Source organism: Bos javanicus, chromosome 14 (assembly GCF_032452875.1).
Source record: "Bos javanicus breed banteng chromosome 14, ARS-OSU_banteng_1.0, whole genome shotgun sequence".
NCBI lineage: Eukaryota > Metazoa > Chordata > Mammalia > Artiodactyla > Bovidae > Bos > Bos javanicus.
The window spans coordinates 60,210,194-60,225,084 of NC_083881.1; the positions used below are offsets into that span (position 1 = coordinate 60,210,194).

Here is a 14,891-nt window from a genome sequence, read left to right on the forward strand (position 1 = left end):
AGAGGTGATGAAGGCAGCCTCAGGTTGTGACTTTGAGATTTCTAGTTTTAGTTGCTGTGAGTTTTATTTCCTACACTTAAGAAGTCAGTGAGATTTGCCTGTGATATTCTTAAAGTAAGTCTGCTTTTTACTTGAATTAGGTGAAATGACTATTGTTTTTCCCAAAAATCTATGATATCTATGATAATAACAGTTCAGAATTTAAAATAAAGAGAAGGATTTGAGAAACACACAGTTCTGATGATATTGAATTTGTGATGTCCAGTGGACCTTTGATTATGCAGAGTCTCTGGGTTAGAGATTTTTTAACTTGTCAACTGTAGATCGTAAGTGGAGATGTAGGCATGAATGAGATCTCCCATAGAGAGAGAGAAGAGCATAAAACTTTGGAATGAACCATGACATCAGTATATCAGGAGCTGGCTGAGGAAGAAGGATCCAGTCTGAGAACAGTCCCAGAAGAGTCTGAATTAGGAGAACTAAAAGAGTGATGTCAGCAAAGTCAAGGAAGTACGGGACCAAGAGGAAAAAGATCACGGTCAGGTGGCCTAAAGAAATCAGGTACCATGGAGAGTGAGGGGACATTTGATTCGGTGGTGGCCTTTGCTTGCTAACACAGTTTTGATGGGGTTAAGGTAAGAATATGAAATGTGATCTCAGTGGGTCAAAAAGACAATGCAAAGTGATGCAGCAAAAAAATTTACCAATGCATCCTGATAAGTATCAGAAACATAGTAGAAATATGTTATGATGATGAAAGAGAGGCATGATTTAGGGCTGAAATAGGCCTTAGAGATTCTTCAAATAGCAACTGCTTATTTTAACACATGAGGAAACCAAGTCTTTAAAAGGTTTAGTCGTTTATACCATGGCAGAGCCCATAGTGGCAGAACGGATAGCACCTTAGTCTTCTGATTCCAAACCTACCGGTATATATAGGCAAACTCTAAGCTCAAAAGGGAGGGGAATTTTCTTTTGATTTCTAATGTTTGTCGTATTCTTTGAGCATTTAAATGTGTTCTTCCTCATACATAGAAAGGGATAAATTGTGATTGTGCTAGAGTATATTAATCTGCATGTCCAGTGTATTATATGTATAAAGATGTTGGTAAAAAGCCACTGGCTGAATCTAAAACAAAATGCCAGACTCAGTCATGTTGCAAAATTTAATCAAAATATATATTCATAGCCAATTAAGAGAGAAAATTTAATTTGTGATCAGGTAGAAATATTAAATAATGTTATAGAAGTATTAAGTGAATTAGAATGTTAAATACTGAATTAAAATAACTGCTCTTATTTATGAATGTTGTGTCTATCCTTTGTCAGTTGTATGAAAATAAAATATTCACAACAGTATTTTTGAGCATCCATGCCAGATCATAATTTCTTTAGTTTTTGGTATAAGAGCACCACCTATGGGTTTCTCAGGTATTTGAGGGAAAACTTTTTAAGCGTAATCTAATAAAACAAAAATGTAATAAAATTCTTTCCTGTTTTGCTCTATAACTAGTCTCTCCAGCTCAGTTTATTTAAAGGTTAGGAGTTATTTGCTTTATCATAGGTTATTCCCACCTGGTTTTTGGATGTGTCCCAGAACTGTTAGATCAGCTGATAAGTATTTGAGTACTTACATGCATGCCATTACAGTGTTAGTTTAACGTAAAATTGTATTATTCTCTTTAACGTAAATGAATCTTTTCATGAAAATGAACAGTTTACAATATCCTGGGGGAGACATGATAATAGTTTTTGCTAGTTTATTTGTATGTTTGTATCTTCATGAACTTAAGAATTTCTTCAATATACTGCTACAAAATGCTTTGGCAAGAGAGTGAAGAAAGGAAAAAGGGCTTATAAATGACTTAGAGCATCTTTTCATTAATTGCTGAGATGATAACTCATTAGAACAAGGATGGAAACAAAATTCTGGCACTTCAGTATTCAGTCAGTTCAGTTCACTTGCTCAGTCGTGTCCAACTCTTTGTGACCCCATGGACTGCAGCACGCCAGTCTTTGCTGTCCATCACCAACTCCCAGAACTTGCTCAAACTCAACGTCCATTGAATTGGTGATTCATTCCAACCATATCTCATTCTCTGTAGTCCCCTTCTCCTACCGCCTTCAGTCTTACCCAGCATCAGGGTCTTTTCCAAGGAGTCACTTCTTCACATCAAGTGGCCAAAGTATCGGAGTTTCAGCATCAGTCCTTCCAATGAATATTTTGGACTGATTTCCTTTAGGATGGACTGGTTGGATCTCCTTGCAGTCCAAGGGACTCTCAAGAGTCCTGTCCAACACCACAGTTAAAAAGCATCAATTCTTGGGTGCTCAGCTTTCTTTATAGTCCAACTCTCACAATCCATTCATGACTACTGGAAAAACCATAACTTTGACTAGACGGACCTTTGTTGGCAAAGTAATATCTCTGCTTTTTAATGTGCCGTCTAGGTTGGTCATAACTTTCCTTCCAAGGAGTAAGCCTCTTTTAATTTCATGGCTGCAGTCATCATCTGTGGTGATTTGGGAGCCCCCAAAAATAAAGTCTGTCACTGTTTCCATTTTTTCCCCATCTGTTTGCCATGAAGTGATTGTACCAGATGCCATGATCTTAGTTTTCTGAATGTTGAGTTTAAAGCCTGCTTTTTCACTCTCTTCTTTCACTTTCATCAAGAGGCTCTTTAGTTCTTCTTCACTTTCTGTCATTAGGGTGGTGTCATCTGCACGTCTGAGGTTATTGATATTTCTCCAGGCAAACTTGATTCCAGCTTGTGCTTCCTCCAGCCCAGCATTTCTCATGATGTACTCTGCATATAAGTTAAATAAGCAGAGTCACAATACACAGCCTTGACATACTCCTTTTCCTATTTGGAACCAGTCTGTTGTTCCATGTCCAGTTCTAACTGTTGCTTCTTGACCTGCACACAGATTTCTCAAGAGACAGGCAGGTGGTCTGGTATTGCCATCTCTTTCAGAATTTTCCACAGTTTATTGTGATCCACACAGTCAAAGGCTTTGGCATAGTCAATAAAGCAGAAATAGATGTTTTTCTGGAACTCTCTTTCTTTTTTGATGATCCAGTGGATGTTGGCGATTTGATCTCTGGTTCCTCTGGCTTTTCTAAAACCAGCTTGAACATCTGGAAGTTCACGGTTCCCATACTGTTGAAGCCTGGCTTGGAGAATTTTCAGCATTACTTTGCTTGCGTGTGAGATGAGTGCAGTTGTGCAGTAGTTTGAACATTCTTTGGCATTGCCTTCTTTGGATTGGAATGAAAACTGACCTTTTCCAGTCCTGTGGCCACTGCTGAGTTTTCCAAATTTGCTGGCATATTGAGTGCAGCATTTTCACAGCATCATCTTTGAGGATTTGAAATAGCTCAACTGGAATTCCATCACCTCCACTAGCTTTGTTCGCAGTGATGCTTCCTAAAACCCACTTGACTTCACATTCAAGGATGTCTGGCTCTAGATGAGTGATCACACCATCATGATTATCTAGGTCATGAAGATCTTTTCTGTATAGTTCTGACTATTCTTACCACCTCTTAATAGCTTCTGCTTCTGTTAGGTCCATACCATTTCTGTCGTTTATTGTGCCCATCTTTGCATTAAATGTTCCCTTCAGTTCAGTTCAGTTCAGTCGCTCAGTCATGTCCGACTCTTTGCAACCCCATGAATTGCAGCACACCAGGCCTCCCTGTCCATCACCAACTCCCGGAGTTCACTCAAACTCACATCCATCGAGTCGGTGATGCCATCCAGCCATCTCATCCTCTGTCGTCCCCTTCTCCTCCTGCCCCAAATCCCTCTCAGCATCAGGGTCTTTTCCAATGAGTCAACTCTTCGCATGAGGTGACCAAAGTACTGGAGTTTCAGCTTTAGCATCATTCCTTCCAAAGAAATCCCAGGGCTGATCTCTTTTAGAATGGACTGGTTGGATCTGCTTGCAGTCCAAGGGACTCTCAAGAGTCTTCTCTAGCACCACAGTTCAAAAGCATCAATTCTTTGGCACTCAGCTCTCTTCACAGTCCAACTCTCATATCCATACATGACTACTGGAAAAACCATAGCCTTGACTAGACGAACCTTTGTTGGCAAAGTCATGTCTCTGCTTGGTATCTTTAATTTTCTTGAAGAGATCAGTAGTCTTTTCCATTCTGTTGTTTTTCTCTGTTTCATTGCACTGATCACTGAGGAAAACTTTCTTATCTTTCCTCACTATTCTTTGGAACTCTGCATTCAAATGGGTATACCTTTCCTTTTTGCCTTTGCCTTTCACTTCTCTTCTTTTCTCAGCTGTTTGTAAGGCCTCCTCAGACAACCATTTTGCCTTTTTGCGTTTCTTTTTCTTGGGGATGATCTTGATCATTGCCTCCTATACAGTGTCACAAACCTCCGTCCATAGTTCTTCAGGCACTCTATCAAATCTAATCCTTTAAATCTGTTTCTCACTTCCAGTGTATAATCATAAGGGATTTGATTTAGGTCATACCTGAATGGTCTAGTGGTTTTCCCTGCTGCTGCTGCTAAGTCACTTCAGTCGTGTCCGACTCTGTGTGACCCCGTAGGCGACAGCCCACCAGGCTCCTCCATCCCTGGGATTCTCCAGGCAAGAATACTGGAGGGGGTTGCCATTTCCTCCTCCAATGCATGAAAGTGAAAAGTGAAAGTGAAGTCACTCAGTCGTGTTCGACTCAGAGCGACCCCAGGGACCTGCAGCCTACCAGGCTCCTCCGTCCATGGGATTTTCCAGGCAAGAGTACTGGAGTGGGGTGCCATTCAATTTAGTCTGAATTTGGCAATAAAGAGTTCATGATCTGAGCCAGAATCAGCTCCCAGTTTTGTTTTTGCCGGCTGTGTAGAGCTTCTCCATTTTTGGCTGCAAAGAATATAATCAGTCTGATTTTGGTATTGACCATCTTGTGATGTCCATGTTTAGAATCTTCTCTTGTTGTTGTTGGAAGGTGTTTGCTATGACCAGTGTGTTCTCTTGGCAAAACTCTGTTATAGCCTTTGCCCCGCTTCATTTTGTATTCCAAGGCCAAATTTGCCTGTTACTCCAGATGTCTCTTGACTTCTTGATTTTGCATTCTAGTCCCCTGTAATGAAAAGGACATCTTTTTTGGGTGTTAGTTCTAGAAGGTCTTGTAGGTCTTCATAGAACCGTTCAGCTTCTTCAGCATTACTGGTTGGGGAATAGACTTGGATTACTGTGATATTGAATGGTTTGCCTTGCTTTATTAATACTTCAGTGTTAATAAGCCCCAAATAGAATCGCATTTGGATAAACACAGTCTTTTTGTAAAATACCAAAGTATTTTTTTGGTAAGGGGAAAGCAAAAACAAGTGGAAACTTTGTGTGTGGGCAATAAGATGTATGCTAGATTATTATATATATATTATTATATATATATTAATTAATATATATATATAATATATCAATGTATTGTATACCTGTATTTTCATGCCATGAATCTCTGTGTTCGAAAAGTGATTAAAAACAAGATCCCTTTGGCAGTATACCCTAATTTCAAACTAGATGCATTTTAGGCATGAACCTGCAGAGGTTTAAAACCTTGATTGCATGTTTTCTGCAGAGAATGGCTAATTCTATTGAAATAAGTATTGACTCTCTGAGCAATATAGTTTGCCATATGTTGACCATTATGGATAAAAACTTTGTAAAATTACTCCTTAGCAAGCATACTTAACCTAAATTGAACAGACCATAACCTCTATTACATAGACACACCAAAAAAAATGGTCATTTTGGCAGCTACTTTCCCCACTTGTAATTTGCTCCTTTTTATCTGCTCGCTCTTTAAAAATTAGATAGTCTGGTCTGTCAGAGTTGTATCAAATAAGAGATTCCAAGATTTTAAATTTTACTGAAGGTTTAAACATTGATTGCATTTTTCTTTTTTTTAGCCTGTGACTCTTGAGGGAGACTAAATTCTGGGATTATTAGCTGAATTCTGGATTGTTAAAATGTGAACTGTGAGCGTTCAAGATAATGAAGGGAGAATCAGTTCAGTTCAGTCGCTCAGTCGTGTCCAATACTTTGCGACCCCGTAGATTGCAGCACGTCAGGCTTCCCTTGTCCATCATCGACTCCTGGAGCTTGCTCAAACTCATGTCCCTCACATCAGTGATGCCATCCAACCATCTCATCCTCTGTCGTCCCCTTCTCTCCTGCCTTCAATCTTTCCCAGCATCAGGGTCTTTTCCAGGGAGTCAGTTCTTCACATCATGTGGCCAAAGTATTGGAGTTTCAACTTCAGTATCAGTCCTTCCAATGAATATTTGACTGATTTCCTTTAGGATAGACTGGTTGGATATCCTTGCAGTCCAAGGGACTCTCAAGAGTCTTCTCCAACACCATAGTTCAAAAGCATCAATTCTTAGGTGCTCAGCTTTCTTTATAGTCCAACTCTCACAATCCATACATGGCTACTGGAAAAACCATAGCTTTGACTAGACAGACCTTTGTTGTCAAAGTAATGTCTCTGCTTTTTAATATGCTATCTAGGTTGGTCAAAACTTTTCTTCCCAGGAGGAAGCATCTTTCAGTTTCACAGCTGCAGTCACCATCTGCAGTGATTTTGGAGCCCCCCAAAATAAAATCTATCACTGTTTCCATTGTTTCCCCATCTATTTGCCATGAAGTGATGGAACTTGATGCCATGATCTTCGTTTTCTGAATGTTGAGTTTTAAGCCAACTTTTTCACTCTCCTCTTTCACTTTCATCAAGAGGCTCTTTAGTTATTCTTCGTTTTCTTACGTAAGTGTGGTGTCATCTGCCTATCTGTGGTTATTGATATTTCTCCCAGCAATCTTGATTCCAGCTTGTTTTTCATCCAGCCCGGCATTTTGTATGATGTACTCTGTATATAAGTTAAATAAGCAGGGTGACAGTATCATGCAGGCAAAGTGCTGGTAGTAGTTTGAATTTATTCTCCGTTTCTTCTAAGATATTTAGATATCTAACCACATAATGATAACTTTAATCACTGACTATTTCAAGCCTTTATTTTTAAAATAATTTAGGAATCATTTACGACTTTGTAATAAAGTTTGGAAGTATTCCTGGAATGAATTAAAGAACTACTTTGAAGTCATGTTTTGCTGCTTTTATCTAATCATCTACCCACTTTAACAACTCAGCATCTTACTGTTGTGTTTATATGTGCTTTCCTTTAATTATTTTGTTCAGAAGACTATATTTATATGATTTTTTTAAGTATCCAAAAAGTAGTTCAGTAAAGCTGATTTTTAGGTAGTTATAATAAATAAATTTAAAAGGTGAATCTTGGGAAAAAGATAGATGGATGGATGTACCAGTTGATCTCCATGGCTAAAGCTAGCAGTCTTGACTCTTAAATTGTGTGCAGAGATCCAAATTGAAAAGTTCCACACCTCCGCAAGACTTTATACTTGATTAGGATAAGATAATTTGACTAAAAGGAAAGAAAACAATCTAATTAGAATAATGAAAGTTTTTAAGGTTGGCCATACCATATTTATTGTATATGATTTGACATCTGATATGTTTCTTTTTAATAAATACTAATTTACTTAATGCTTTATTTAAAATACAACAGTTTTCTAAGATTGCTTTGATTATCTTCCAGCCTGTGGAGAAACTCCAGAACAGATTCGAGCACCAAGTGGGATAATCACGAGCCCAGGCTGGCCTTCTGAATATCCTGCCAGAATCAACTGTAGCTGGTTCATAAGGGCAAACCCAGGGGAAATCATTACTATAAGGTAATTTTGATACCTCCTTGTATTATTGTTTGATGTTTTATTACAAAATATAAATCCGCTTTCCAAATATCATCACTCAACATGCAGTATAAAAAGATGATTTTTAGAAAATAAATTGTATTTATCATTACCGTCTTGAGGGGAAGAATAACGGCCCATTCTTCCCCTTCTATTAGGGCATGTGTTTTGAATATTTTCTAATGGTGATAATGAATTTGTGCTGAGCCATCCATATTCTTCTAGGCAATTTTTTAACAAAAGCTACATATCTGCAGAATAGTTTATTAGAATCAAGAATATAATCTTTGGCAATGAGACAAATAAACAGACTTACTATAATTCACTTGGATATCTAGCCCATAATCTTGGTCTTGAAAGTAGAGTCCTCTACCTTAATGAATTAAAACATAGTTGTAGGCTATGCCTCTGTATATGTTATGTGTGTATAAAACTTGATGTAAGCTAATGATGGATAAATACTGTGTCTAGAAAAAGCTCATTTTTCATAACAGACAATAGATCATTTGTTAAGAATACAAAATGAAATATAATCCTAGGGAAAATAACCGTAAATTCTAAATCCTAAGAATAAATAAGATATAAATAAGGAAGATTAAGAGTATTTTAAAGACATTTAAAATTGTAGAGAAAAACTGTGGGAATAAGATACTAAGGAGGAAATACCCAGTAGAACCAGTTATTGCTTGCTTAAGGAAATTATATTGGGGTTATTAGAGGAAAAAATTTGCCTGAAAGGGAGAAAAAAGTGCACCTAAACAGAGAACTATAACACAATTAAGAATGCCGTTTCGATCACAGAAGTATTACAAAGGCATCTTTGACAGTCTTTCATTATTTACATTTTTATGGATGAGAATCATGGAACATTAGATTTAAAAGAGACCTCGTAGATCATAGACACATATCCCTTCATTTTTACATTTTCAAAAAAGTGGGATTCTAAATTAAGCCTATGTTTGAACGTTTCCGTCTTCCTTTTTTATATTTATTAACTCATGAGGACCAGTCACGTGAGGAACACAGTTGTTGTCTGTCCCCTTTTTTCTGTGGAAGCCATGAAACAGCAACATATGGTATGTTTTCCTTTGGTTCCTCTCTGCCCTGAGCCATAGCTTCTGGAACACTGAAGCTGAGCATCAGTGGAAGCAGTAACACTCCTCTGTGAGAAATACGATTCCCTTGCCTGATGCATGGGTGGGATGTGCCATGAAAGTTACCCTTCTGCAACTGTACCAACGTTGGAATCTGAACAATATGTCTGTTTTCTGCTACTTACAGTATGACTTAAGTACAAATGTGTTTCCAAAGTAACATTTTACCATAGGGGTTCCAAATATTTTTTAAACATGAAACTAGCATTTTTAGAGATTTTTCTTCTTTTAACCTAAAATTTCAACCGCAAATTAAATTTGCAGCCTACCAGCTCAGTTCTGTAAAACTTGGCAATTCTTGCCAGCACAGAGGAGATGACATGGAGTACTGCCATCTGGTTCTGATCATGTGTTGGATCCTTGAGATGTCACAAAGCTACACTAAAAATCAAGCACAGTATTGAAATGCAGAGTATTAGAGGTGAGCCCAACACACCTAAAGGAAGATTTCCTAAATTCTGAACTGAGTTAACAAATTTGCATTTACACAGCCAGTCTCATAAAATAAGAAAGTAATTTTAGTAATTGTCCTAGTTCTTACTGAAACCATTATCATGATAATAACAAACTTTTAAAGATGACATATTGACATAATATGCAAAGAAAGTCAAGTTTCACTTGTGAATATTGGTGTAATATCTTAAAAAATAGTTCAAAAGAAATTTATACCATGATCAAATGAAGTTCATTTAAACACACAATTTAGTCAGTATTAGGAAACATTAAATTCATTTACCATATTAAGTCAGAGAAAAGGTATATGATTATCTAGACACAGGTTTTAAAACTTTTTGGTAAAATGAAAATCAACATGCATTCCTGAGTTTAAAATAATTAAAATATAGATAAAAGAAACTAAAATTACATGCTATAAACAAATAATACTTAGAACTCCCCTTGTAAAACTGGTTAAACTATTTAACCAGTTTATACGCATTTTTATCCTTTCCCTGGAAATCTGCTAGAATTCACAAAGGCCACCTTATCCTCTGTCTACCTTATCCACAGAGGATTGGATTCTGGTTCCCTGCTTGAAGCCAAGGACTAGGGTCAGGATATTTTGTTTAAGAAAGAGACTGAAGAAGACTTCTACTAACCACTGCTTGAACTCTCATGGAGCTGAGAGCTTAGAAAGATAGGATGACATACCATAATAAATGAGAATTTAACTAAGTCCCTTACTGATTCTGTGACACGATTGTAATACTGCTCTGAACTGCCACGTTAGGGCTGGTTTTAGAAAGGAGACCTAAACAGAGGAAGTTACAGAGCAGATGCTGTGGGGGAATATAGGGGAAAAAAAATTAAAAACAGCACCAAAAATCCTCCTCAGAAGCTTGCAACCCCCAAATTTCTAGAATGTATGAAAAAATTTAATATTAATCAAAACAGCCAACAAAATCAAACTGTTAGTCACTCAATTGTGTCTAACTCTTTGTGACCCTATGGACTATAGCCCGTCAGGCTCCTCTGTCCATGGAATTCTCCAGGCAAGAATACTGGAGTGGGTAGCCATTCCCTTCTCACAGGGATCGAACCTGCATCTCCCGCATTGCTGGCAGATTCTTTGCCATCTCAGCCACCAGGGAAGCAACTTGGAACACAGATTTACTACAGACGTTTTACACTTTAATATACTGGAGTTTTTTTTCCTTAACCTTCTTTATGCCATGAGCACTTTGGTAGTTTGGTGAAACCTATAAATCCATTCCCAGAATATTTTTAAATGTATAGAATAAAACACATAGCATTACAAAAGAAACCAGTTATTCCTGAAACACAGCTATCAGATATTTTTACAAATACATATATGTTTATTAACAATTAGTGAGCAAGCCATGCTTTTAACAGTTACTATAATTTTAAAGTGGTTTTGAGTGTAAGTAGTTACTCTAGATATCTACTAAAACTGAAATGTAATATGAAATTTTCTATGATTTCTACTGGTGACAGTGTGAGAAGCATTATAAAAACTATTCATAGTATGTTTATTTTCTTTTTTTTTTATTTTACTTTATTTTTAAACTTTACAATATTGTATTAGTTTTGCCAAATATCAAAATGAATCCGCCACAGGTATACCTGTGTTCCCCATCCTGAACCCTCGTCCCTCCTCCCTCCCCATACCCTCCCTCTGGGTCATCCCAGTGCACCAGCCCCAAGCATCCAGTATCGTGCATCGAACCTGGACTGGCGACTCATTTCATACATGATTTTTTACATGTTTCAATGCCATTCTCCCAAATCTCCCCACCCTCTCCCTCTCCCACAGAGTCCATAAGACTGATCTATACACCAGTGTCTCTTTTGCTGTCTCGTACACAGGGTTATTGTTACCATCTTTCTAAATTCCATATATATGCGTTAGTATACTGTATTGGTGTTTTTCTTTCTGGCTAACTTCACTCTGTATAATAGGTTCCAGTTTCATCCACCTCATTAGAACTGATTCAAATGTATTCTTTTTAATGGCTGAGTAATACTCCATTGTGTATATGTACCGCAGCTTTCTTATCCATTCATTATTTTCATAAGTAAAGCAATGTTAATGAAATGTTAAATCTCAGTTACAGATGGGTGAAAATAAAATTGTCGATTTTTCTACAGAATTTGAGAATTTGAAAGGGGATTAGAAACACTGAATACTTGTAGTTGGACTTAATTAGACCAAAGCGTCCCTGGTGGCTCAGTGGTAAAGAATCCACCTACCAATGCAGGAGACGTGGGTTTCATCCCTGGATCAGAAAGATCCTCTGGAGAAGGGACTAGCAACCTGTTCCAGTATTCTTGCCTGGGAAATCCCATGGACAGAGAAGCCTGGCAGACTATAGTCCATGGAGTTGTAAAAGAATGGGACATGACATAGCAGCTAAACAACAACAACAAAGACCAAAGCAGAGGGAAAGAAACTTTTTTTAAAAACCTATTAATATAGGAGAATATAGGAAAAGAGGAAAATGAGAAAACCCTATCCCCACCCCAAATAGAATTAAAAAAAAAAAACCAAATCTCACTTAACATTTAGAAGATAGACTATCCAGTCAGGTTTATTGGTTGGTTAACTGGTATGATCCTTCTCTAATGGGCTTTAGGAACATACCTAAAAGAGTACCAATACAGAAAATCTAAATAATGAAGATAGGAAAAGATAAGCTACGAAATACTGATCAGAAGAGAGCTAGTGTAGGAGGGTTAATCAGTTGTAATTGACTTCAAAACAAAATATTAATAACAAATGGAAGATAGAATCATGGTTAGATGTTCTGTACCTAATAACGCAGCCTGAAACCAAGCAAAAGCAAACTGTAGGGAATTACCAAGCAGATAATCTGACCACGTTTTCCTAGTCCACAATTACAGTGGAAGTTTGTAAACATATTTATCTGAATTTAAACAGGAAAACTGTAAGTAAAAGTAGAGAAAATTTGATACTGATCCAGTAGACACATATATCACATATGTGTGTGATTTTTATACCTATCTCAGTGGATAGAGAATGTACATTCCTTTTAATGACATGTGCAACATTTATTTAAAAATTGATTATACATTAAATAACAAAGGAATTCTCGATGTATTTCCAGACTACATCATTCAGATTGTGTTCTCTGACCATAACACAGTTATATTGGAAAACAACAATTAAAAAGCCCATATGTTCAGAAACGTATTCCTAAATAACAACTGCACCAAAGATGGAAGGCACAGTGGAACTCAAAATATTTTTAAATAGCTGTAATGAAAATATTAGATATTAAAACTGTTGAACTACGTTGAAACAGCAGTTAGTGAAAAATTTACAACTTTAGTGCATTGAATTAAAAATAAATGCATGGAGAGTAAAGTGGAAAATATATTAGCTCAGCATTTTCTCAAGAGTTTAGAATAAAAACTACAGGGTAATCTTTATTTACCAGAAAATAATTAAACAGAAAAAATGAATTAAAATTAAACAGAAAAAAATCTTTATTTATTAGAAGATAATTAAACAGAAAAAAAACAAAAAACTGGTTTTCTGAAAAACTGAGTAAAATAAACAAAGACAGATCTCAAGGAAAGAGATCTGTATCTTTTTTTTAAAAAAAGATACAAAAATGTCTATAGTTATAATACAATAATAGAGATTTTAAGTCACAAAGGAATATCGTGAATGGTTTATATTGATACTTTTATAAATTAGATGAAGTGAATCATTTCTGAAAGTGTGTTACCAAATTGATTCAAGAAGAATTAGAAAACTAACTAATGTAATAGTCATTAAAGAAATTAAATCAACAGTCAAAATAAGATTTTACACCCAGATAATTTTACAGGCAATACCAAATAAATAGAGAAAGAAATGTTCTTAACTTGCTAAAAGGTATCTGTTCAAAAATTTTAAAAATCAAACTTTTAATATTGAAGTTAAACACAAAGGACCAAAACAAGGTTACATACTTTCACTGCTTGTACTTGAACCCTCAGTCAATACCACACTCCAACAAATAGAGATTCGTGATATAAAAAAATGAAAAGGAAGACGTAAAACTCTTATTTGCCAGTATTACACTTACCTACAAAGAAAATCCAAACAAATTTAAAGACCATAGATACCAAAATTTAAACAGTTGTTTGAAAGTACTATGTGAAGCTTTGCCGTGATAAATTTTACTTTCAAGGGCAAATGACTTCTAAGAAAATTTAAATTATCAAAATTGACTAATTGAAAGTTTAGGAAAAGCTGATTAAACCAAAAAGCATGAAGAAATTGAAAATCTCTACCCTAAGTCGTCTTTACTGTGAAGAAGCACAAGGCGCAGATTTGTAAACAATCTGTTACATAAACTATTACAAAGCATAAAAAAAGAAAAACTGAAAACTGTTTCTCCTTATAAATGTGTTTTAAGCACTCTAAATGAATATTGGAAAACAAAATCCTCATACTGTATACATGAAGAGACAACTACTGATTATTTCTTTTGTTCTAGGTCAGGTCCCTGATTTCATGAATCTTAAACATTTTAGTTGATTAAAAGTTGGGAGTTCCCTGGTGGCTTAGTGGTTAGAATTCCAGGCTTTCCCTGCCATGACCCAGGTTCAATCCCTGGTCAAGGAACTGAGATTCCACAAGCCACCATAAACATTAGGGGTATATATATCTTTTCTAATTAATGTTTTGTTTTCTTCCATAAATATCTAGGAGTGAAATTGCGAGATCGTATGGTAGGTCTATTTTTAGTTTCTTGAGGAACCTCCATACTGTTTTCCGTGTGGTTCCACCAACAGTGCACAAAGGCGGTTCCCTTTTTTCCACATCCTGACCAACACGGCTTTGACAATAACCACTTTGACAGATGTGAGGGTATCTCATTGTGGTTTTGTGTTGCATTTCCCTGATGATTAGAAATGTTGAGCATCTTTTCATAAGCCTGTTGGCCATCGGTGTATCTCCTTTGGAAAAATGTCTGTTCAAATCCTCTGCCCATACTTTAATTGGGTTGTTTTTTTGATATTGAGTTGTATGAGTTCTTTGTGTATTTTGGATAATTAACCCCTTATTGGACATGTCATTTGCAAATATCTTCTCCCATTCAGCACAGCCACTGTGGAAAACAGCACGTAAGTTCTTCAAAAAATGAAAAACAGAACTACCACACGACCCTGCAGTTCCACTCTTCTTACCCAAAGAAAATGAAAAAAATAATTTGAATAGATAAATGCATCCCAGTGTTCATAGCAACATTTATTTATAGTAGCCAAGACATGAAATACAGATAAATAGATAAAAATGATGTTGGGGAGTGTGTATGGTCGTGGAATATTTCTCAGCCATAAAAAATAATGAAATTTTGCCATTTCCAACAGTGTGGATAGACCTACAGGATATTATGCTTAGTGAAATAAGTCAGACAGAGAAAGACACATACTGTATATTTTTAGTTTATGTGGAATCTGAAAAATAAAACACAT

At 36.3% G+C, this 14,891-nt stretch overlaps 1 protein-coding gene across 2 annotated transcripts in view; it reads left to right on the forward strand.

The window, feature by feature from the left end:
- LRP12 (LDL receptor related protein 12) overlaps nt 1-14,891 on the forward strand; it is a 93,421-nt gene that overhangs the window by 62,478 nt on the left and 16,052 nt on the right. For both annotated transcript variants that reach the window (XM_061439171.1, XM_061439172.1), the window contains one exon: nt 7,635-7,770. In XM_061439171.1, the coding sequence (XP_061295155.1) occupies nt 7,635-7,770 (136 nt within the window). The remainder of the gene's footprint in view (nt 1-7,634; nt 7,771-14,891) is intronic.